The sequence below is a fragment of the Anopheles ziemanni genome, chromosome 2 (assembly GCF_943734765.1).
Source record: "Anopheles ziemanni chromosome 2, idAnoZiCoDA_A2_x.2, whole genome shotgun sequence".
Lineage (NCBI taxonomy): Eukaryota > Metazoa > Arthropoda > Insecta > Diptera > Culicidae > Anopheles > Anopheles ziemanni.
Window position 1 is genome coordinate 69,174,692 of NC_080705.1, and position 22,661 is coordinate 69,197,352.

The window sequence follows — 22,661 nt, forward strand, 5'->3', positions numbered from 1 at the left end:
ACAAATTAGTTATTTCAGCAGAAAATACCAACCAAGGTTTCTGCACCTACGCATCAGAATTTCATAAACTAAGAATTACGGAAGAGTCTTTGTTGCACAGAGTTACAGTCTTTAAAAAACCTTTCATTTAAGGGGTCTGTCGCTAAAATTGGCCAAGCCACTAAAAAGTTATTGAGAAATTAGTTGCTTTAGCCATTATTTACAGTTCCCGGTTGACAAAAATTCAAATTTTTTGCAGCTGTCATGTAGTACCAGCAAGTTTTTCCATGGCAGATTGCTGGGACTCTTGCTGGAACTACATAGTCGGGTACAGCACGGACTACGATCGGATAAAATCCGTTCGAATCGAGTTGTCAAAGGTCACTCACGTTGAAAAGCGCGGGCAAATCTGGCTGTCAAGTTTCACTCACCTCCTCTCAAATGTGTTCATTTTACCTGCCATTTTGAATATGAACGAAATGAACTCTTTTCGCAAATCCGTTCGTTCCCGTTTGTATGGGAAGAAATCCGCGAGGTTTTAAGCCGCGGATTCTCAACGAATTCGTACATTTGAGGGTTCTTATTAAAAAAAAGAGTGTTAATTGCTTTTCTGAGGATCCTATTTGTAATTTTTTATGAGTTTATCATCATTTTGTATAATTATTTAAATGCTTAAATCAACGACTTCGTTTGAAAAGAAACAATCATCCACTTCACGGAAACACTTGAGCGCCTTAGGTATAAACGAAGCTGGAGGCTTCAAAGGAACCTTTGAACATGTAAGGTATAAACGCACAGAGTTCATTTTTCACCGACCGTCGAACGGATTTTATCCGATCGTAGTCCGTGCTCTACCCGAGTACCAGCAACAATGTCAATTTCTGTCAACCGGGTTGTGACCAAGGAGTATAAATATAGATACAATTTATACACCTTGCCTTTGAGGTGTCAAACTGCGTGTTCAACTTGCACTACCCGCAAAACTGCTTCAGTCGAAAAAGTGATTTCGCAGGAGTCGTGTGTGGTGTTTGTGCAAGATTCTGTCGGGTTGCTCGGTCGTACCTTTCTCGGTAGGTTTTTTCTTCTCTGCGCGCGTCTTATTTGTCCGTTGCTGCTTGCTGTGACAAGGAAAAATGTGTGCCAAATACTACCGCTCGTTTTGGTGTGAAGTTACATTCTAATCCATGTTGGATTAGCAGTGAAACAAAGTGCCTATATCGTGAACGATGGTCCCAATAATGGGCGCATCGAAAGACACGACCGAAAAGGTGGCGATATGATGAGTGGAGTGAACCACATTACCTCTGATAACGGGAGCAGCTTTATCGTTGCCCAATCCGATTGATAAGGCTACCCCCAAGGCTTCCGACAAGACATCGGACCAAGTGTGAAGTGTTTGAAAACAGTGGAGCATAACGCGATTAACGTGGTCGTTCAATTCTACCCCGCCGTGTGGGAATCCCCCTGCTACCTGAACTGCAAATATTGCAAAACTGGATATTGGCCAAACGCGGGGACCGGAAAGCGCGAGGTTAAAAACCTGCTTGGATGTTCGGCTGGTGCACGGAGTGCCGGATCTCCAAGAGTAGGTCGCCGGTTTGCGAATATATGGCGTTTGTTGGATCATCCGTCCACACAAACTCCACCTCCGGCTGAATGGAAATGCCCTCGCATTATGATGATCGGTGGATTTTACGTAATCTGGTCGATTGATGTGTTTTTCTCCAGTGGTTGGCACGGTCAATTATGGAAAAGCGTTGAAGAAAACTCCAAATTTGAACGAGAGAAGGGGGGAGAAGAAAACACCAAATAAATAAAAACAAAAAAGGCAGGTTCTTTAAACCCAAAAGCTACCTTTGCTCGAAGAATACCTTGACCAATTTGTTATTCGGTTAACAAAAGGTAAAAAGAAAGTGTGCATAGTTGCAGGATGTTAATCATGACCCCAATCCCAAGAAGGACTGTGTCGTGTATTTGGCGACCGAAATTCGCAGCAACTATTTTGTAAAAAGTAAGACATCCCTTCGAAAACCAATCGTAGGATGAGTGCTCCAAACATAAATATTATAAACAGTCATTATGAAATCGATGTAAAATGACTTGATAAGTAAAAGATCGCTTACCCTAATCCACCCAACTAACAATTAACACCGGCGTGTTGTTGATGGCGGTATAAACTCATTTTCAAATTAATGCCCTTCCTGCCCGGTGCTAGCACTAAGTGTGTAAGCATAGTTCACCTAATTCATTATCATTAACGATGATTTAGTAGCTTCCGCAAAGAATTGCCACTATCATCACAAAAGGCGACGGTGGTGGGGGCGTTGATGTTAGCTCGCTTTCTTGGATACATTTTCTTCGCCACCAAACGCCACACATAATCGATTCATAAAGTTTTCTTCAACTCAACACAACAACCACGCGACATGGAAGGAACTCGTAGGAAATAACGCAATTCTGTCTCAGCTCTCCATCGGTGTGAAGCATCTTCAAAAGCTGGCGGAGGGTGCTGGTTATTGGACACGCGCTTTAGTGAGAAAGGAAAGTTTTTTGGAACCCTTTCTCGCCAACACGTGCCACAGGTACGACGAAACTTTGCGACTAGGTCGCAGTAGTCACGGATAATGGCTCATCGTTTTTTGTTTTGTTTTTTTGGGTAGGTGAAGGAAAAACTAAAAACCCTTATCATTGCGCTGCAATCTCGAAACACACGGCGGAACAAGCGGTTACTCAAATCACCCAAGGAACAGGCGCCACAATCTAGCCGGCACCAGCACCACCACGTGCCGGGTAGAACTTTACAGTGTTTCATTGTATGGCCCTGCCGACCGGAACTCAATCGCCATTTCCCCTTGGTGGGCCTTGGTCCCAACCCAGCTCGTTCACGCTCAAGCCCGGACGATACGAACTGCAATCTTTTGCCTCCAGTGGCTGTTTGATGGCTCTGGGACACGCCACCCAACCGAATGGCAACGGTGCACTATGGGGTGCGTGTAGGGCAAAATTTATGCCAACTTACTGAAAGCCAATGTGATAATTTTAAATTGAGTCTGTTGGTAGATTTTTATTAGATTTTAATATCATACATAGAGTTAATTGGTATTTCCCTTTTCAAAGTCCCTTCGAGAGAAAATTGATTCCAATTTTGACATTGAAGGACATTGCAGCCCAAAATCGTTACTACTTGTAGTGTTGGACCATAGTTTCGCATGCCCCACCGTTGGCACTGGACCTTCAATTCGTCCCGTGATCAACAAAGTAAAAACCCTCCCGAAGCACGCGCCGAAATGTTTTTCGGGTTGAAATTTTTATGCTTTTCAAGGCCAACTAGCTTTCCGGTTGGTGCATAAACCGATGGAGGTGCCGAAATAAATGCCTACTTTGTTTTTCTTTCCGTTCCGTTCCGAACCTTGGTTGACCAACCAACTCCATACGCGCAGCGGTTCGGGTGGGCTGGCGAAAATTGAATTGATTTTTCCGGCATCCGAACCGAACCACTTTCGAATGACTGTTTTCGACAGTAGCATATTGGTTATTTTTTCCTTCATCGATTTGCGATGAGGGTCAGCTGCTGGGTGGCGTAATGTAATGTTATTGTTGCTAACACATTTTGCGTCACTCAACGGTAACTCGCCCTTAAGGGATGGTTGTATAAAATTGAGTTTTTTTTTTTAATATTTTATATTTTCCAGCAATAGAAAGCGGAAACAAAACGAGCAACAACGTTTGATGTGTTTGACATGATTCGGAGCAGTGAAGATAGATAGCAAGTTGGTAGTATCTTTTGAAGACACCAGAGGTGGAATAGGGACAAGAAAACAGGTGAACTATTTGCCGGTGAAAGTTCAACCACTATGCTCCACTGGACCGTAACGCGACGAAACTGATGCGAAGCCGGCGGCTTAGGGTTCCGCGATCGTTCGAAGATCGCCCTTGCTGCTGCAACATTCCAGTTTGCTGATAGTGTCAAAAAACCCCTTGCACCGCGGAAAATGGCGATGGATGCCACTGCGGCCTACCGACCGAAGGTGGATCTGAACGAGCTGGGCGACCACGAGGCAAAGCTGGCACCGCCCGATGTGCTCGACAATGGCGGTACGCCACAGCACCAGCAACCGACCGTCTACCTCACGGAAACGTTCTACATCAGCTCGAAGAAGAACACCGTATTCGAGGTCCGCCTGACGGACAAGGGCCTCTGTCTGAAGAAGCAATCGAATGGCTCGACCAAGGAGCAGACGATCCCCATGAAGGACATCATTGGGTGTCGGTGTTTGCGCAGCAAGCGCCGGTCGCGCGGTAGTTCCTCCTGTACCTGCGCTTCCATCTCGAACTCGAGCCAGCTGAAGGTGGTGGAGGAAAATTCCGGCGAGCAGGATGAAACGGACGTGAGCGCCTACCTGTACATCTACGCGTACATTCTGAAGCGCAACCGGCGCGGTGGATTCCGCGAGCGGACCACGATCACGTTGCGCTTCCGCTCGTTCGACCGCTACGAGGACAACAATCGCGAGGCGCAGAAGTGGCGCGCGGCGATCAAGCATCTGATCGCGGGGGAACCGGTCCAGAGGCTCACCTATCAACCGAAGGAAACGCGCAAGATGCTGGTCATCCTGAATCCAAAGTCGGGCTCGGGGAAGGCGCGCGAGATGTTTCAGCAGCGTGTCGCCCCGATACTGGCCGAGGCGGAAATTCCGTACGATCTGCACATCACGAAAAAGTGCAACTGGGCGCGGGAGTTCGTGCGGTTGCGGGACGTGTACCTGTGGCGCGGCATTCTCGTCGTCGGTGGTGATGGGATTTTCTTCGAGGTGCTGAATGGGCTGTTCGAGCGCGAAGACTGGCAGACGGCGATCGACGAGCTGCCGATCGGGATCATACCGTGCGGGTCCGGCAATGGACTTGCAAAAACGGTGTCCTTCTTGTACGAGTAAGTAAAAGGGGATTTTAAATCGATGACCCTGAATATTACAATTTAATACATTTCCAGCTATCTTACGAAGGGTAGTCTTTTAGCAACTGGATGCTAAAAGAGATGGAACGTTTATGTCACAGTAAAACAATTCTCTCCTTTAAGCGAAACAAACCACCGTTCAAGGTGATCCGCTACGAAGATTGCAACACGTGCGCGCACACAAGCAATGTGATTGCGTTGCCTAGAAAGCTGTTTTTCATTTGCCAATCGCCGTACATATGCTTGGGACGTCTCTTTGTTTACCATACGAACCACGGTGATACGGACCAGATGCGCGTTTGTGATGTAATGACTCAAGTGGTCAATAGTGTGATGCATCGACCCAATGAACTATAATGGCAAAGCGGTGGTTGTAATTTAAAAAATAACATTCTACTCTTCCCCCCTGTTTTCAGTGAAGCGGGCAATGGTATGAATGTGAAGTCCTGCGAAAAGGGGAAAGTACATCCGGTTGCATTATTATATTTATCTCGCGCATCTAAAACATAACTTGCTTCGGATGTAGAAAAGTACACAAACTAATTGCAATGGGGGGACCTACACGACACGCAAAACAAGGTGTGTGTGTGTGTGTTCACCACGTAGGGAACATGCAATGAATTGATTTATCGCTACGGTTCCGGACACACTTAATTTACACTTCCACATCTGGGGCGGCTCCCTCGTTTGGTGCAGAGTACTTCCGTGGGCCTTGGTGTGTTCCCCCGGGATAATAATGCACTAGCTCGGGTAATTGCATGATGCCAGACGGTAGATTTAAGGATCGAAATGTCACACGGGTGAGGTCATTGGAAGGGAAACGTGTATGGGAAATGGTAACACGAAAATGTTACCTCAAATGTTAAATTTTCTTAAACATGACAGGAACATTATTGTTCACACGTTTTAATGGAATTTTCAATTTTGTGTGAAACTTTTCTTTTCCAACGTAAGTAAAAAGATTCGCACGATAACAAAGATATCTGGTTTACGAGTCCCCAGTCATGCTTACCTAAAGCGTATTCCTAGGCTTTTTGTTAGCCTGTAGGTGAATAATAGAGAGTTTTATCCTTTCGTAAAGGACCGTTCAAACATACGAACGCTCACAGCAAACCTTGGAAGGGTGTCCACATGGAAGCTCATGTTTCGGATACATTTAAAATGCATTGCACATCGATAGAAACCAGGAAAACGTGATTCATTAAGCTGCGCACTTATTTTTAAATCATCGCTCAAGTTTGCTGCTGTATGCTCGAACGTGGGTTTCCCGTTATCTGCAAAATTATGTAAAGCTTGTGTAGTACATTCCAGCTTTCCATCAGCTTCCCTAGCCTCCTCGCCCACGGGAAGAAGTGCAGGCAGAAGTTAAAATGCTTTATCTATCAATCGATAGGAAGCGAACGACGCGAGCAATTGTTTGTCCAAACAGCTGTACGACACCACATTTCCGCGGTTGTTATTGCAATGTCACAGCAAGTTGCGCGTGGACGATAAGGGCAGTAGAAAAAAAAAATAAGTACAGCTTGTTTTTTTCTCATCTTCATCAAACGAATCCCCCACGTACACCCATCCTGACCGAAGGGAATTGCTGCGTTTCAATGATACAATAAAATGCGATAAAGCTCTGCCGTCAAAGCCGACTCTGGCCCCGTTGTGCCGATTTCAGGGTCGTTCTCTTGCCCCCACCAGTTAATGCTAAGGACGGACGGATTCATTCTCCGGTGGATAAAACTAATCTCGACTAGGTCCCCACCCCGGTGCGTACTTTGTGCCTCTCGTTGGCCACTCGATCATTGTTGGTTTTTTTTTTGTTCCCCTATGCGTTTGGAAACTGGTCAATATTGAAACTGGTTGTAGGTAAGTTTTTACCTAAAAAACGCCAACAAGTTGACCGCTTACTCCACTCATTGCAGAATAATTGTCAGAAACAGGAAGCACAACGTGTGTTGACTTCTGGAAAACAAAAAAAAAACACACAAAGAACTGATCTTCGTACTGATCTTCAAGTAAAGACGCAATTCAACCCGTCATGAAGAAAACAAAATTGCTAGAGGTTTGTTTTTTAACCATTGTGTGAGTTGTGTACTGTTTTGTTCGATGTTAGAATAGCATCAAGCTAAACATATTTATACTTGCTTGAGAGGTAGCTTATTATTTTAGGTTTTCTATACCTCAATCTGCTACTAATTCTTTCATTTTTGAAACATAACAATGATATTAAATACTGAATTATATGCACCTCCAACCGTACTTCCTAGAGCACCGCACCGGAGGCAAAGATCAGTCGAAGAACGGTACCACCAACAACATCCCGAGCAATCAATCGGATAAACCCAACGACCAGCCTCCGAGTGTTGCGAATAACGAAATCTGCTTCCCGGCATCCGGAATGCAAACATGATTCGTGCCATTTGCGTCAGGCCGTATCCGGCACGGGGAACAACAGGCCGCGGCTCTCGATGATCAAGCACATTTCGTCACTTCAACAGCTCTCACTCTCGAGCCGGATTATCGATGTCGAGATGGGGATGATGGCGTCGGATTTCGTGTGACCGATGATGTTTCGGACAGAGAGTAAAAAGAGCTGCAAAAAAAAAAACGAAGGCTCATAAACCGATGAAAAAAGCTAGTTTGCACGAGAATGTTCTGTGAGTGTCAATAAGGGAGATTCCGGATGACGCCGACAACCTTTTGAGAGGGAAATTAAGGCCGGATCCGGATGGAAGAGCTGAACTGAAAATGGGAGGGCGATGCCACAAACTGAACCATTTAAATCCCTCCCAGCTCCGATGTGGCAATGATTACCGACCCGGTGTTATGTGCGATGGTAATGGGATTGGGCATTTGCGTCGTCCAAATGACCCAGATTTTATGGGCTAGAAAGAAAGAAGGGTTTTCTACGTCTCCACAGTTTTTGAGGCCCGTTAGTATCGATCCTTCCCCTTCCCATGCCCGAAACCAATCCGATACGAAGTATTTGACCACAAACGGATTGTGGAGCCTCCCTCTGGAAACACCTTTTCCTCGAGCCATTGCCATCGTGCAATGGAAGTGCTTGGGCCACAAATGGGCTGCCGGTGATTAGCCATTTTCATTTTCGAAGCAGCACAGCAGGTACCTCTATAACCCGGGCCGGGACCGGAGCCAATGGCCTATCGAGAGAAGATTGACGATCCTACCGTCCGTCCGCCTTTGCAAGCGGCTTCCCATTTCTTCTCTTTTACTGCAGCTTGCTGAAGAGGAGAAGAAGAGCCCCTTGACACTAGCTGCTGATGGCCCCGGGGTTGAATGGGCCGGCTCGTCAGTGCCCTGGCGTGTCGAGTGGCCAATGTTTGATCGATTCGGTACGAAACCGGCACGGCTTGTGTTACATAACTCTACTCCCCATCGACAACTACTTTGGCACCGTGCCAGCCGACATGCGACCTCCCAATCTTTACGCCTGCAGCGGGGTGGTGGAAAACAAGCGAGTTTGATTGAAGGTGCGGGCGTAGTGGAAAGCCACCATTCGGCACTAAACTTTTGCGACCAGCGAAAAAGTGGATCGACCTGTTAGGTTTGTTCGAACACTCCAAGCTCAGCCGCCCCCTCGAGCATAGGGGGGGGGGGGGGGGGGGGGAAATGTTACCAGCTTTTCCGGTTTTTTTCCCACTTTTGCCCTCCGGTGGGAGGAGGAAGGGCTTTGGAGTTTTCTTTCGATTTGCAATTTGGGGGTGCCACTTATCAAAGGCACACGCTGCTGCTGCTGCTGCAGCACGCTGACAAATGCAACAGCGTTCTAATGGGCGACCATAAAATGCCACACGATGACAACAGTGTCTCATTTTCTAACCCCCTCCTCTCCTTCCATTCCCGGGTCGTTCCGATTGCGATCAACCCGGGGAGTTGCCTGATAAGGAAAAAGGCCCGTAATCAATTTATAGCAGACGTGCAGGTGTCACGTTCTTCGTGACTATTTTTTTCTTTCGTCACGGAATTCGCGGCTGAAATGTTAAAAAATCAACCGGCTTGAGGAAAATCTGGCCGCAAGGTGACGAAATGTTGTGGCGTGATCGAAATGCATTAGAAAACTTCAAAAAGCTGGCTCTCGAAAGTGGCTTATACCGCTTGATATCTGCATTTTCAATGTTGTTGTTCAGTTGATTGATTAGTTTATTAAGATTGTCACTGCCTTTTTTCGCTGGAAATACTTCCTATGAAGCTCTCCATGAAATAAAACCATCGATGAGTCTTTTTTACAATCGGTTCTTGTTGCAAATTGTCTTAATTTGCGCGCTTTTCAATTTAATCAATCTACTATATTATATTAGCTTCATTAGCACATCAGCACGAGGGTTAATTTAAATGCTCTCTAACATTAATTGTTGAGCCTTACCGCGATAGGTCGCTGAAAGTAGAATGTGATTTATCTTTTCGTAATTTTGTTGTTTTCTTTTGTACGATCACATTTCGCACCTGATAAAAATACCTAATTTGGGGGTATCGTAAATATTTCGATGGGATGAAATTGCTTTAGTTAGAAGGTGTTTTGCAATTTGACTCTTTTTTTTAAATTTTATTTGGGTGCTAAAACGGATTACCTAAAAACTAGAAATTCGGATTTCGTAAAACTAGAAATAGAAAAGAATACGGATTGCCTAACGTTAAAGATACCATTTACTTAGCAAGTTGGAAACAAGGCCTTTATTTATATAAATTAACCTTCATTCTTGACATGATGAGATTTTTTTTTAAATTGCTAAATATTTTGTAGCTTATATACAACAAGAAATCGAGATGCACAAAAACATGCAACATTTGATCAATTATCTGGGATCCCATTTGTGGATGAAAATCTTGTACATTAATACTTTTTTTAAAAATATCCCAATTTGTGTCGTTAGAGAACTCGAAGTCAAATGTTCTGTCTAACAAATTCCTAAACTTTGAATTTTATTCAGCCGTCCTTCCTTAAACTTCTTCTTCTTCTTCTTCTTCTTCTTATTCTTCTTCTTCTTCTTCTTGGCGTAACGACCTCTTGGTCATGCCTGCCCGTTAAGGGTTTACGAGACTTGTTTCCCTGTTGTACGTGGATAGTCAGTCCTCTCGTACAGGGGAGGGGAGTCCGGTCTCGGTTGGGATTCGAACCCACGCCGTCGAGGTGGTGAGCCCCGGCGCTCATGGGCCGATTTTCTAACAGGCGCTATCGCTCGGCTGTCGCGGACCTCCCCTTAAACTTATAGTACAATATACAAAATCTACCATTTCAATTGACCTTTAAAAATAATTTCTTTGTACCGTTTCAGAGAGCCTTTTGAAACCAAACCCGTACTGGCATCAGCTTTAATGGTAGTTAAGGGAAGACATTCCATGCTAGATGTAGTTAGAGTCGAAACGCGTTCCAACGTAAGTGAACTGTGACGCCGAAATGTACGCGTGCCTCATGAATAATCTGTTGTTTTTGTTTTTCATGTACACCTGTAGATTATGTTCTCATTCCTGTCGGTTGGCTGGGGTCTCATCTCGGACATCGACATCGAAAGCGAGCGGTTACGTGCCATTGGTGGGCAACGGTTTACCGTGTGGTCCGTCCATCGGTTGATCAGCCTGCGCACATACCGCGGAACCGTATCCTACCTGCCGGCGTTAGTTAGTCAAACGAATGGGGGTGTGTCGGGATCCTACGCGAACGGTGGCGGCGGACTTGGCACGCTGAAGCACAGTGTCAGCTACAACACCACGCTTAACTGTCGGGACTGTCGGGGACCGGATGGTGCTAGTACCGGTGGCTGTGGCATGGGCAGCTGTGATGCCTGTGATACCAACTTTAGCGACGTCCTGTCGCTCGAGACCGGTACCAACTTGGACTCGTTTCGCCCCCGGATCGACAGCTGGTACTCGGCGACGTCACGCAAAAGCACCTACTTCTCGACCGTGGACAGTGTGTACGAGAGTGACAAGGCTTCCAACGATGATCCCACGGAAAAGGCGGGCCCCAATGGGGCTGCGTTCGTGCAGATGTACGGACCGCCGTCCCGATTGCCGGCCCTTACCGCGGCCGTCCCCGAGAGCTGGCAGAGCATCACGGGCGACTTTGTGATGGTACATGCCGCCTACCAGACGCACCTCAGCACGGACTGCTACTTCGCGCCCCAGTCACGCCTCAACGATGGCATTATCTGGTTGCTTATCATCCGGGCAGGTGTGTCGCGGTCGCAACTGCTATCGTTTCTGCTCGGCCTGAGCAGTGGCACGCACATTCCGGTGCAGGCAAATGAGCACATTCAGATGGTGCCGGTGACAGCGTTCCGGATCGAACCGACCGGAACCGCCGGTCACATGACGGTCGACGGAGAGAATGTTGAGTGCGGTCCGATTCAAGGGGAAATATTTCCCAGCCTAGCAAAAGTGATGGTTCCGAAGTAGGGACACATATGCACAATCGCCGCGATCAATTGTTATTTTTTGTACTGTTATACATTGTGCATTGTGTTTCTAAATTTTTCGTTTTTTTTCGTCATTTTGTCTGCTTAAATATTGTTACCATAGTGTAAAACTTTCAAGCGTGGAGTCTAGTAAAAATGAATGTCTATGTTGTTTTCTGCGGTCTGAAACATAGGTCTTTAAAGTTTAAATTTTCTTTTCGCTGATCATTCCGGTATTATGATCTATTTGCACACAGCTAAATAGAAAATGATCAATTTGTGCCAAACTTGTTTTCTGTTTCGCTCTGTCGGTATAAACATTTTTCCATGTGCATGTCTTATTTGGCAAAAAAACAAATTGTCGATTAATTCTTCATCATTGAACGAAACATACAAAAATCACACACTAGCCGGGTACATTCCGAACATTCGGCACGTTCTGACATAGATTTCATTACATGATCAATTAAATGCCACCATCTCCAACCCTACTCATATCAGCAGCGAACAAACACTTGAAAGCGTCGTGCTCGCAAACCGAACCGATAAGCAATGTACCAATTCTAGACTGTAGGGGCATGTCAAACGTAGCGGGATTAGAAACGTAGAGTAGATACTTATGAAAAGTATTATCAGTAACGATTCAAATAAAAGTCATTGCACCGTCTGTGGAAGCGCTACTACAGGCCAAAGTGGTTTAAAGTAGTCCAAAGTGGGCGCGAAGAATAACTTAAACCAAAATTAGAGTGAACCTACTATCGATATATCGACCATTTTAAAACAACATACATGTAGTTTTCCTCCATTTGATTGATGATTCAAACAATTAATCATAGATTTGATAAACGGGCGCCTAGCAATAGACTCTAGCGTATCGGAGGAGACGTCGATAAGATTTATAAAGTTTCTAGTAATTGTAATATATTCACCAGCATAATATGATAAAGTAAGTTAGATACATTTAGTGAGCCCGGATGTTAACGGAAGAAAAAGGGGGATGGTGTTATTCCTTGTACTATTATCTAGCTTGCGATGCCGGGGGGGGGGGAAAGATAACGAAACGAAAGCAAAGGTTGTACTGTGGCCATTCATAAACGTGTGAGCAGCTGAACATTCCAGAAACGGTTTCGCAACATTTTATACTACTTTTCTATCGTTTGTCGATCGATTACGTTCAACTGCGTTTATTTAGGATACAGGTGTATTACTTCAAAGCACAATTCCAAGAAAACAAGAGCAAGGAGAGGGTTGGTTCTGAAGCGTCTTTTAAAGAACCGCCTACTACACACAGCAAGGATACAATCAGTTGCCGGTCTAGTCGCAATTCACTGGTTATGTTAGAAAAGTGGTGGCATTACAGAGAGTCACGCGCATCCAGTATAGTTTGTAGGACATATATCCCCCTGAATACACAGTACATATTGTTAGTGATTTAAATTGAAATACCTACACGTAGTTAACCAACCGTCCATTGATTGAACAGAGAAGGAAACATACACACAGCCATCGATAGAAATGAAGAAAATACGACTGTGATTCGTTGAAAAAACAATTATATGTTGATCGTTTGTACCATGTGTACTGGTTTTCCCTTGTAAGTCGAAGAAAACTGCCCCCTTACACGTTCGCAGGGTGGAAAATTTATTCTTCGTCGTGATTTGGTTTTGTTACTTGGTTAGACGGATGGTCATCTGGAACATTGGGGGTGATTTGAATAGTAATATGCAAATAAACAAAAATAGATAATCTATTTGTAACATAAATCGCTCAAATTGTATACCTTACTGGAAAAATGAGAAATCAATATCGATGCTCGTTCAAAGTGATGCTTGCTCGTATTCCTCATTATCAATAGCTTATATTATCAAAGCTCCACTTTGTTCGTATCTCATGCTATCATATTCCGATACATCCATTAAGCTTAAAATGCCTTAAACAAATTAAAAGTAAAATTATATATTATTTGTAAGCCGTTTTGCTGAAATTCAAGAAAAAAGCCATTCTGCAACTGGTTCATCGAAGAAATACAAAATATTTTTTTAACCACCTGGTCTTGGTCGTAAACATCCCGCGATTCACCTGTTTTGCATCACAACAATCGACGAACGAGCAGTTTTGTCGAAAACCAAAACCAAGATGATTAAATACTGGATATAGTGTGTATATATCTGGGTCCGTACTAGTGATGAAAAATAAGCTCCGGAGCCGATTCCGACTAACTCCGGTAAATTTTGGAGCCGGCTCCGGAACCAATTCCGAACTAACGGCTCCGCAGCCGGGTCTGAACGAACTAACTAATCTCCACGATTCTTTCATTGGCGTCGATCATGCGACCAAAACAAACAAAACGGGAGTCCATCTACCAATCTTTGGCTCATCACGTAGCCATAAGCTTGCAGCCGAAGGTTCGGATTCGGTTCCGGAGCCGTTAGTTCGGTTCCGGAGCCAGCTCAAAAATTTACCGGAGTTGGTCGGAAGCCTCGGAGTCTGGCCCGGAGCCGTTAGTGCGCTCCGGAGTGCCCACCACTAGTCCGTACAGAAACTTCGCGGCTGCTACAGTAGCAACAATCTAGAATCTGTTCATTGAACAGATAACGCGAAAGTTTAATTACCATTCGCTAAATGGTACTAAAGAGATTAAATTAACCATTCGCTTTCAAAACAAAATAGGCTGTGTCATTTATCGTTCGTGTGGTTTGTGGTCGTGGACCACAAGAGCTTTCGTGCGTTCTGTTTTAGGTATAGCAAATTGTAGTGTTTACACTTAATAGATGTGAAATCGCCTTTTATGTCGAATTTTGGAAGGTGAGCAAATGAACTAGAAAGCGTAACGTAGACAAACCAGTTGCAGGTTGCTTCCGTGCCTACTATAATATAGAGCAGGATAATAACACGGATGCTTGGTGCAATATTTTGTTGTCAAGAAGGGCTACGCAATGTCGTGCAGAATATTCTGGACGTTCATATTATCCCGTGCAAGATGCAATAATCGGATAAAATACGTCATTTTGCGCTAGATGTATTTATCATGCAGTATTTTCGCTTAGTTTTCGTAGAAGTCAGTATGGATGCCTTCATATGTTTTAATTGCCACTTTGTTCCTCCACTCGCAGCGCGGTGCCGTATAGCAATACAACCATGGCGATCTACTGCTGGGGAAATACGGGCCAGGGCGAGCTCGGTCTCGACGGAATAGAGGATGAGCAAGTGAGTAAATTCTGGCCTTTATTTGCTATAGTTGCCATACAGTTCTTCACCGTGGGCTCGCTTCTTTTACAGGTAATTGTCCCGCGAAAGATGGATTGGGCACAGGCGGAAGATGTGTCCCAGGCTGCGTGCGGTGCTAGCCATACCCTATTCCTTACGAAGGAAGGCAAGATGTATGCTTGCGGTAACAATGACCACGGTCAGCTGGGTCACGATACATGCATTTTACCGAACAAAAGGCCACGTATGTCGAGATTTAGTATGTAACTATTTTACCATCGTACAAAACACTTTACGTTTACATTTTTTGCAAACATGTTTTTGACTGTTGATTACTCATTTATAGATAGCATGTAACATTCGATCCTTTGGTTTTGGAAATTACCCTTACCCAACTTTCCTCAACATCGAACATTATACCCACGTTTCATACCCGTAACCGTTAGCTTCGATGGCATCGAATCTTCGGTATGAGAAATTAATTCATTTGCTATCTATGCTTTTAGAACTGGTCACATCACTGGACAATTACATCATAACGCAGATCAGTTGTGGTACGGCTCACTCGCTCGCCCTCACCAACTGGGGCCAAGTGTTTAGCTGGGGTTCGAACGCACTCGGCCAACTTGGACACGAGCTGGAAATAGGTCGCCAACCGACGCCGCGCCTCATCAAACCGATCGCGGCGAAACACGTGGTACAGATTGCTTCCGGCCAGTACCACTGTCTGGCACTGACAAACAGCGGTGAACTGTACGCCTGGGGCTCGAATGCTTACGGTCAGCTGGGTATCGGTAGTACGAGTGAGAAGGTCTCCACACCGACGCTGGTAGAATCGTTGGCCGGTGTACCGCTTGCGTTTATCGCTTGTGGAGGAAATCATAGCTTTGCCGTGTCGAAGTACGTTAGGAACACCTATGTGTTTATACATTTTCACTAACAAAACACATTCTCTCTATTCGGTGGGTTCCCTCCCGTCACACAGATCCGGTGCCATTTTTGGCTGGGGTAAAAACACCTTTGGACAGCTAGGCCTTAACGATCTCAACTCACGCTGCTATCCGACGCAACTGCGAACCCTGCGCAGCCTGGGAGTACGGTACGTTAGCTGCGGTGACGACTTCTCAGTCTTTTTGACAAACGAGGGCGGAGTCTTTACGTGCGGTGCCGGATCGTTCGGTCAACTAGGGCACGGCAGTTGTAGCAACGAAATTCTGCCTCGAAAGGTGTTCGAGCTGATGGGCAGTAAGATCACACAGATTGCATGCGGCCGTCGACATACCTTGGCCTTCGTGCCGTCGCGCGGGAAGATCTACGGGTTCGGTTTGAGCGGTGTCGGACAGCTGGGGATCGGTATGGTGGGCACTTTCAACACGCCGCAGATCGTCCGTGGACCGTGGGTAAGCCAGGGAAGAAGATTATTTCATTCGGGAGATTTGACATATTAATTTACCGTTTATTTTTCTGCAGCTGAAAACCAGTCTGGATGCCCCGGAGGAAACGGGTTGCGTCAATCGTATATTCTCCGGTGGAGATCAATGTTTTGTTTCCTTGTTTGAAAAGGAAGAACCAGTCGATTATCGCCTATATGAGTAAGTGTGTGTTGAATAACCGTTTTATTATAATTTTCTATTAAAACATCACTTTTTTCGCTCGCTTGCCCACAGTGACAGCACCCAAATACTTTCACTTACTGTCGAAATGGGAAAGGAACTGGCACAGATCGAGCCGGAACAATCGATCGACCAGGATCTGATACAGGCGGTTGAGACGATCTTTAAGTCGCTCGCCTGCATGAACGGTTCCCTGCTGCTGCCCGGTGACGAACACTTTTGCTGCACCCGTAAGCATCCGGGCCTGGACATGGGCGCGGCGGAGGAAACGTTCGAGCACATTCGCAAGATAGAGCACGAATCGCTCAAGCAGCTGATCTGTGACTCGATCGCTTCGGAGCTACTCGGTGCCTTAGTCCCCTCGCCGGCGGACGTCGAAACGCTGCGGATCTACCTGCTGCTGCCACTGTATCACGAGTTTATCAACCCGAAAAACTACGAGAAACTTCACTCACCGTTCAGCAGTTGCGTGCTGAAGCTGGCCAAGACTGCGCACGAAATCGTGCTGAGCTGGTGGGCCGGTACACCGCGGGAGTACTTCGAGCGGATGGTGGAGAATTTCAAGAGCGTCATCGTTTACCTTATCGGGTTTAAATACCCGCGCGTTGCGGCAACCGGAGCCGACGATGAGCAGGTGCTACCGCTCGATGTACACCTGACTGCCGCGCTAGACATCCTATCGAGGCTGTACTGGAGCAATCATCACAAACGCACGGACAAGCTGCCGTACGGCCAGTTTCATATCAACGAGATCCACGAGCTGGTCGACATAACGCGCCACTACTGGCACTGGGTGACGTTCTCGAAGACATCCGCCTTTTCGCTGTGCAATTATCCATTCATTTTCAATGCCGCCGCCAAAACGCTCATGCTCCAGATGGACCAGGCGATGCAGATGGACGTGGCCATGCATACACCCTCGGTGATCCACATGCTTTCGTTCCTACAGAACCCACTGCAGGTGCAGTACATTTGGTTGAATGTGACCCGCGAAAACATCGTCATGGACACGATCCGGGAGCTGTCGCGGTACTCGGCGCACGATCTGAAGAAACCGATACGCATCAAGTTCCACGGCGAGGAGGCCGAAGATGCGGGCGGTGTACGGAAGGAGTTCTTTATGCTGCTGCTGCGCGAAGTGCTCGATCCGAAGTATGGAATGTTCAAGTCGTTCGAGGACTCGCGTGCCATCTGGTTCACGGAGGACTTTTTCGACTGCGACGACGGAATGTTCGCTCTGATCGGCATCCTGTGCGGGCTGGCGATCTACAACTTTACCATCATCGCACTGCCCTTCCCGCTCGCGCTGTACAAGAAGTTGCTGAACGAGGAGGTCGATATGGAGGATCTGCGCGATCTGGCGCCGGTGGTAGCGAACTCGATGCAGCGCATTCTCGACTACGACCAACCGGATCTGGAGGATGTGTTCGACCTGACGTTCTCCACAACACGGGACTACTTTGGCGAGATTCAGACCATTCCGTTGAAGCCCAATGGGGATAAGATTCGACTGACACAAGAGAATAAGTAAGCAAGGGAAACGGCGGGCGGGGTGGTGAAAGGGCGATCGCGGTGTGAATCTTCTAATCGGAACCCCCTTTTTCAGGCACGAATTTGTCAACCTATACATTGACTATGTGTTCAACAAATCGGTGAAGAAATCATTCCAACAGTTTCACGCCGGTTTTATGCGCGTCTGCGAAGGGCGCGCACTGAAGCTGTTTCGAGCACACGAACTGATGGCGATGGTGGTCGGCAACGAGGAGTACGACTGGATCGTGCTGGAGGAAAATGCCGAGTACAAGAATGGTTACACTTCCGGGGATCAAACGGTAAATCTACTGCTAGCGGGACCATAATTTCCGACCACGAATATTCAATGGCTTTTCATTTTTCTACAGATACGATGGTTTTGGGAAGTATTTCACGAGCTGCCACTTGAGGAGAAGAAAAATTTTCTTCTCTTTCTCACCGGCTGTGATCGTATCCCGATCTTGGGAATGAAGGCGATTAAGGTATGCCGGAGTAAAGAAGATCATCCACTGCCAGAGGAATTCTAATGTTTTTTTGTTTTTTACTTCACCTTCCAATCAGATTATCATCCAGCGGACGCCGGACGATAAGTTTCTCCCAGTCGCTCACACCTGCTTCAATCTACTCGATCTACCTCCGTACCAGACGAAGGAGCGGCTCAAGTACAAGCTGCTGCAGGCAATCCAACAGACTCAGGGCTTTAGCTTGGTGTAGCAAGTGTGAACGGGAAAGAGAGAATCCAGAGACCCCCGCTGTGGAGTTTGGAGTTACGCGAGATAACCCCGAACATTACCTCCTACCCACCCATCTCTCAAGGGTATTCGACTGGCCTTCTTAGAAGTAGATTAAAACGCGTATTGTCAATTTATTACCACCTTAAGTTTTTGTTTATGCTTGTGATGATAGAATTTCCCCCCTTCTTGTGTTCGTTTGACTCTTGTTGCTGCAAGCAAGCGGAAGTTCCTCCGATTTTCTGGTTTCGTTCCGTTACAAACGAGGCCTCGTTTGCGTTGCTTAGTGTTTGATTTTGACTAACATCATTGTTACCGGTTGTTGATGAACGAAATAAGATTGAATAAATTCGAAAAGCAATGCTAGAGATATATCATTCGATTAAGAAGGAGTTTTAATTGGGTTACGAGATTGTAACTGCTTCGCCTGCATGGCAAACCATCGCATCAGTTAAATCATACCGGCACATTTGTAACATCTGGATGTGGGGTGTTGAATAAAAGGTTTATTATACTGAAATAATTTCTTTTTTTGGTACATTTTTGTTTCGTTTTTAGCTCTGTAAGGAAACCGAGTATGGCCACAAACATCATCACGGTTGCGCATGCATTGCGGGGTCAAGGGAAGGCGTGTGCTGGTTTGGTGCATGCAAGCCAGCCAGTGCGCCAGCGCCAAAGAAAGTCGAGTGCCTTTCTAGGCGAAGGTAAAGCAGCTAGAGAAGCTTTCGTATGGCGTAACGAGTACAATTTGTGCAAAGTTTTTCCCGCAGGGAGGATTTCCTCTAATTTTTACTGAGGAATGCGGTCCCTCAGGTAGGCCATAATGGATTCGGTACCCTTTTCCAAAATCTGATGCCGGGGCTGCCGAAAGCTGTTACCGATCAGTTCCAGAGTGCTGCGAAGAGAGCAAAAATCCCTCATCCCATCAATTCCATGTGCAACAAATGCTCCATAACTAAACTTACGTGATGTGCTTCAACGTTCCCAATGTTGGTGGAACATGCTTGATGTTGTTGTTTGCCAGATCCAACGTGGCCAGCCGCTTCAGTGCTCCCAGCCCGTTTTCGCTGGCGTCAATTTCCTCGATCTTGTTACCGCTTGCCAGAAATATTTCCAATCCCTTCAGCTCGTACACACACGCGGGAATTAGTTTGAGCTGGTTGTTGATAACGTTCAGCTCCCGCAGGGTCACCAGCAGTCCGATTACCTCCGGCAGGTCGGTCATTTGGTTGTTCGCTAGGTTAAGGTAGCTTATTTTATCGAACTGCGAAAAACATGCCGGAACGGTCTGAAGGAGGTTAGCGCTGACGTTCAATTCCGTTAGCAAAGAGGATAAGTGAATTATTCTGTAAAAAGAGAAAATTTAAGAGGGAATAATTTACGGGATTGTTTAAGTAAGTGGGAGCCTGTTACCCTGCCGGAACGTTGGTCAGCTTGTTCTTGCTTATATCGACATTGTACACCGAAGCCTCCAGTGCGTCTAAAAACACGGCCTCCGGAATATCGATCAGACCCTTGGAACTCACGATCAGCGCACGTCCCTTGCGCATCTGATACACATCCGGGAAGGTGCTTTCAGGGGCAAACAGGGAATTTCCCCTAGCCACCGAGGCACCACCTTGTCCCTCCGATGCACCTGCCTTCGACTTAGACGCATCCCGTTCGCGTAGGGTTTTCAGTATCCGCTGCGTACCGCACTGGATGACGTCTCGGCGTATCGAACGGATCGGATTGCCCTCCACCTGCAGGCTGACCAGGTGGGCCAGCGTGGACAGGCACGAGGGAAGGCTGCTGATCGTGTTGTTCGAAAGGTCGAGTCTCGTCAGGCTAGCGAGCAGTGCGATCTCATCCGGCAGCCGTTCGATCTTGTTGTCGCGCAGATCGAGCACCTTGAGTTGGGGTAAGTTCTCGCAAAAGTCTGCCGGTAGCGTCTTGATGAAGTTGTTCGAAATGTGCAGCTCCTTGAGCGCCTCGCAACCGGTAAAGTCGGGCAGCTCGTCGATGTCGTTATGCTGGACGTAGAAGCATTCCAGCTTGCGCAGCTCTCCCATGACCGGAGGCAACAGTTTTAGATCATTCTTCGATAGATCGAGCTTGTGAAGATCTGCCGGGAAAGCGAAAGAGAAAAACGAATTGAGTCAACTTAAAAAACATTCAAAAATATTAGCAACATTCATCCAATGACTCACTGCGTAGGTTGACGATATCGTTCGGTAGTTCCGTTAATCGGTTGTTATTCAAAGTTAGTTGCTGCAACCGTACGAGGAACCCAATGCCACCCGGTAAAGCATTAATGCTGTTAAAGGAAAAATCCTGTAAAAGGCGTTAATCGGTTTCCTATCTGCTGTCATGTTATACACCCTTGCGATTATATAATATCTTACCAACGATTCAAGCATTATTAAATCGCTTATATTGGGATGCACTTCCGGAAACTCGTTATGCGAAAGGTTGAGAACCTTCAGCTCCTTCAGCCGAAAGAAACTCTCCGGCAGTTCCGACAGCTTGTTACGGCTGATGGTCAGTTTAGTAAGCTTTGTAAGCGCTCCAATGCCTTCGGGGAGGCTAGTTAGTGCATTATCTTGAAGCTGTTAAGTAGATGATAGATGTTAAACGATCGAACTGATGTCGGATGCCAGATGATCACCACGGACAGGCGCCTACTACGTTGCATACTCACATTAAGCACAGTTAGATCGGCCAAGTTTTGAATATTTTCACTTATCAAAGTTAGCGTGTTCGAGCTGAGGTCCAGCGTGGTGAGAGACTTTTGATTCCACCAGCTGTCCTCCTCGTTCGAGCGTTCCAAATCGTACCGCACTTCCTTCTCATTTTCATCCGAGTCGCTCAAGTTCCACACCTTTTCGGGCACTGTAAAATAAAACGTGTGGGATGGTAGAAATCAACATAAAACGTGTGTATTCGATGATTAAAAGCTGCCAAATAATGCTCCAACAGTGCGGTACCGCGAATTTTTCGATAACGGCGCTTCGGGTAAGGGATGTGCGTTCTCGATCGTCTCATTGTCACTGAGCACAAAGATTCGTGTTGCGCAAACGTTGTCCGTTTGTGGTACTAACTTCTGCTGATGGATGCTGTATCCTAGCAAGCTGTCGCAGTTCTGTCGAACGGAACAAATGAATTAAACACGTCGATAATCGTTCACCTCGCCGAGGTACTCGGCTTGCCGTTTAGTGCACTGCCCTGCAAGAGCAGTGGAGGTGGACTGTTATCGCAAACGCGCAAATAGCAGAACCAATGTGTTGCTCAATCACAGTGAAGATTCAGTGATACGTGAAATTGTTATCCAGGCAGAACATTCTAACGACGGGTGTGTGTTGCTAAGGTCACATTATTGGGAGTTTTGTTGTTTCCTCACTCGATCGATCGAACCGAACGGATCGATCCGCCGAGGATGCTGCACCTTTAGCGGGGGTGCTATGCGTTGACGAAACGTAAACCACACACAAAACGCCTTCAACTGGAACGAAAGTGGTTTCGCTTGGTGTGCACGAGCACAAATTTGGCCAGATGGCCTACCGCTGATGCAACCAGATGTGCCTCGCTGGCGGGGCATTAAATGGTTATTGCATTGTCGTATTATTTAACCTTGGTTCCACTTGGGATCGAACGGTGGCGTACGAATTTGCTAGACCGCAATAACCTTACCCGATGCTAATCCTCTACCAGCCAAATTCAACACTCCACTTTTCAGCGCCTGCTTGATCTTGGCCCGCGTAAGTATTTGGTTGTCTTCCTCCTTGTTTTGAAAGTGAAACACGGGATTCAATTCCTGCTCCCGGATACGGCTGCGGGCAGTCGGGTGAGCCTTCATTGTTTGTTATCTCGAGTGTTGTGCTTTTTTCGCGCGACGTCCGCGACTGGAGATTTCGAACTGACCAGCGAGTGTGTTGTTGACATCGCGGTGGGAAAACGAAACCAAAACAAAAACATCAACCCCCCGCTGAATGTAGGCAAGAAAGAGACAATGAATTCAAGAAAAACAGAGAACACTATACACCGATTTAGACCGCTAGAGGTGTTCCGTTAATGACCTAATAATTCCGCTGGAATAGTTCCTCATACCTATGGACCCAGTCGGTTTTAAATACCAATATGTCTACAACCACAATGTTGTCTACCGTTGGTCTGAGAATAACATGAAATCAATAGTATAGTTGGCTGCAACGCACCAATTTACAAGGTTAAAAAAATGCTATTTAAACCTTATCCATACCGC

The 22,661-nt window shown here is 46.3% G+C and overlaps 3 protein-coding genes across 4 annotated transcripts; 2 read left to right on the top strand and 1 right to left on the bottom strand.

The window, feature by feature from the left end:
- Window positions 1-975: 975 nt before the first annotated feature.
- Window positions 976-11,684, top strand: LOC131282001 (sphingosine kinase 1-like). Of its 2 annotated transcripts, none has more exons than XM_058311381.1 (4): window positions 976-1,049; window positions 3,672-4,909; window positions 10,219-10,318; window positions 10,397-11,684. In XM_058311381.1, exons 2-4 carry the CDS (start codon window positions 3,972-3,974, stop codon window positions 11,336-11,338), a joined length of 1,980 nt encoding a protein of 659 aa, XP_058167364.1. In that variant the 5' UTR covers window positions 976-1,049; window positions 3,672-3,971; the 3' UTR covers window positions 11,339-11,684. The 2 variants fall into 2 exon arrangements, with proteins under 2 accessions (XP_058167364.1, XP_058167365.1); XM_058311382.1 differs by lacking the exon at window positions 976-1,049 and adding an exon at window positions 1,177-1,247.
- A 2,791-nt stretch (window positions 11,685-14,475) lies between these two features.
- On the top strand, window positions 14,476-18,600 carry LOC131281605 (probable E3 ubiquitin-protein ligase HERC4). The gene is made up of 9 exons (XM_058310947.1): window positions 14,476-14,544; window positions 14,617-14,803; window positions 15,051-15,444; window positions 15,530-15,981; window positions 16,037-16,136; window positions 16,212-17,684; window positions 17,764-17,989; window positions 18,059-18,172; window positions 18,252-18,600. The coding sequence occupies exons 1-9, from the start codon at window positions 14,476-14,478 to the stop codon at window positions 18,402-18,404; spliced, it is 3,168 nt and encodes a 1,055-aa protein (XP_058166930.1). The 3' UTR covers window positions 18,405-18,600.
- A 314-nt stretch (window positions 18,601-18,914) lies between these two features.
- On the bottom strand, window positions 18,915-22,256 carry LOC131281606 (leucine-rich repeat-containing protein 40). Its single transcript, XM_058310948.1, has 7 exons — window positions 22,091-22,256; window positions 21,102-21,292; window positions 20,806-21,009; window positions 20,611-20,734; window positions 19,835-20,525; window positions 19,387-19,767; window positions 18,915-19,316 (listed from the first exon to the last, which is right to left on the bottom strand). Exons 1-7 carry the CDS (start codon window positions 22,254-22,256, stop codon window positions 19,211-19,213), a joined length of 1,863 nt encoding a protein of 620 aa, XP_058166931.1. The 3' UTR covers window positions 18,915-19,210.
- Between the last annotated feature and the right edge of the window lie 405 nt (window positions 22,257-22,661).

What these genes read in the sequence shown, in the direction of transcription:
- LOC131282001 (XM_058311381.1), top strand. Translation starts at nt 3,972, where the DNA reads ATGGCGATGGATGCCACTGCGGCCTACCGACCGAAGGTGGATCTGAAC. An exon ending in ACGGTGTCCTTCTTGTACGA is followed by an intron (nt 4,910 to 10,218) that starts GTAAGTAAAAGG and finishes GTACCGTTTCAG; the next exon opens with AGAGCCTTTTGAAACCAAAC. An exon ending in GAGTCGAAACGCGTTCCAAC is followed by an intron (nt 10,319 to 10,396) that starts GTAAGTGAACTG and finishes GTACACCTGTAG; the next exon opens with ATTATGTTCTCATTCCTGTC.
- LOC131281605 (XM_058310947.1), top strand. Translation starts at nt 14,476, where the DNA reads ATGGCGATCTACTGCTGGGGAAATACGGGCCAGGGCGAGCTCGGTCTC. An exon ending in GTCGATTATCGCCTATATGA is followed by an intron (nt 16,137 to 16,211) that starts GTAAGTGTGTGT and finishes GCTTGCCCACAG; the next exon opens with TGACAGCACCCAAATACTTT. An exon ending in ACACTTCCGGGGATCAAACG is followed by an intron (nt 17,990 to 18,058) that starts GTAAATCTACTG and finishes ATTTTTCTACAG; the next exon opens with ATACGATGGTTTTGGGAAGT.
- LOC131281606 (XM_058310948.1), bottom strand. Translation starts at nt 22,256, where the DNA reads ATGAAGGCTCACCCGACTGCCCGCAGCCGTATCCGGGAGCAGGAATTG. An exon ending in CTGACCAACGTTCCGGCAGG is followed by an intron (nt 19,768 to 19,834) that starts GTAACAGGCTCC and finishes CTCTTTTTACAG; the next exon opens with AATAATTCACTTATCCTCTT. An exon ending in GGAACGTTGAAGCACATCAC is followed by an intron (nt 19,317 to 19,386) that starts GTAAGTTTAGTT and finishes CTCTCTTCGCAG; the next exon opens with CACTCTGGAACTGATCGGTA.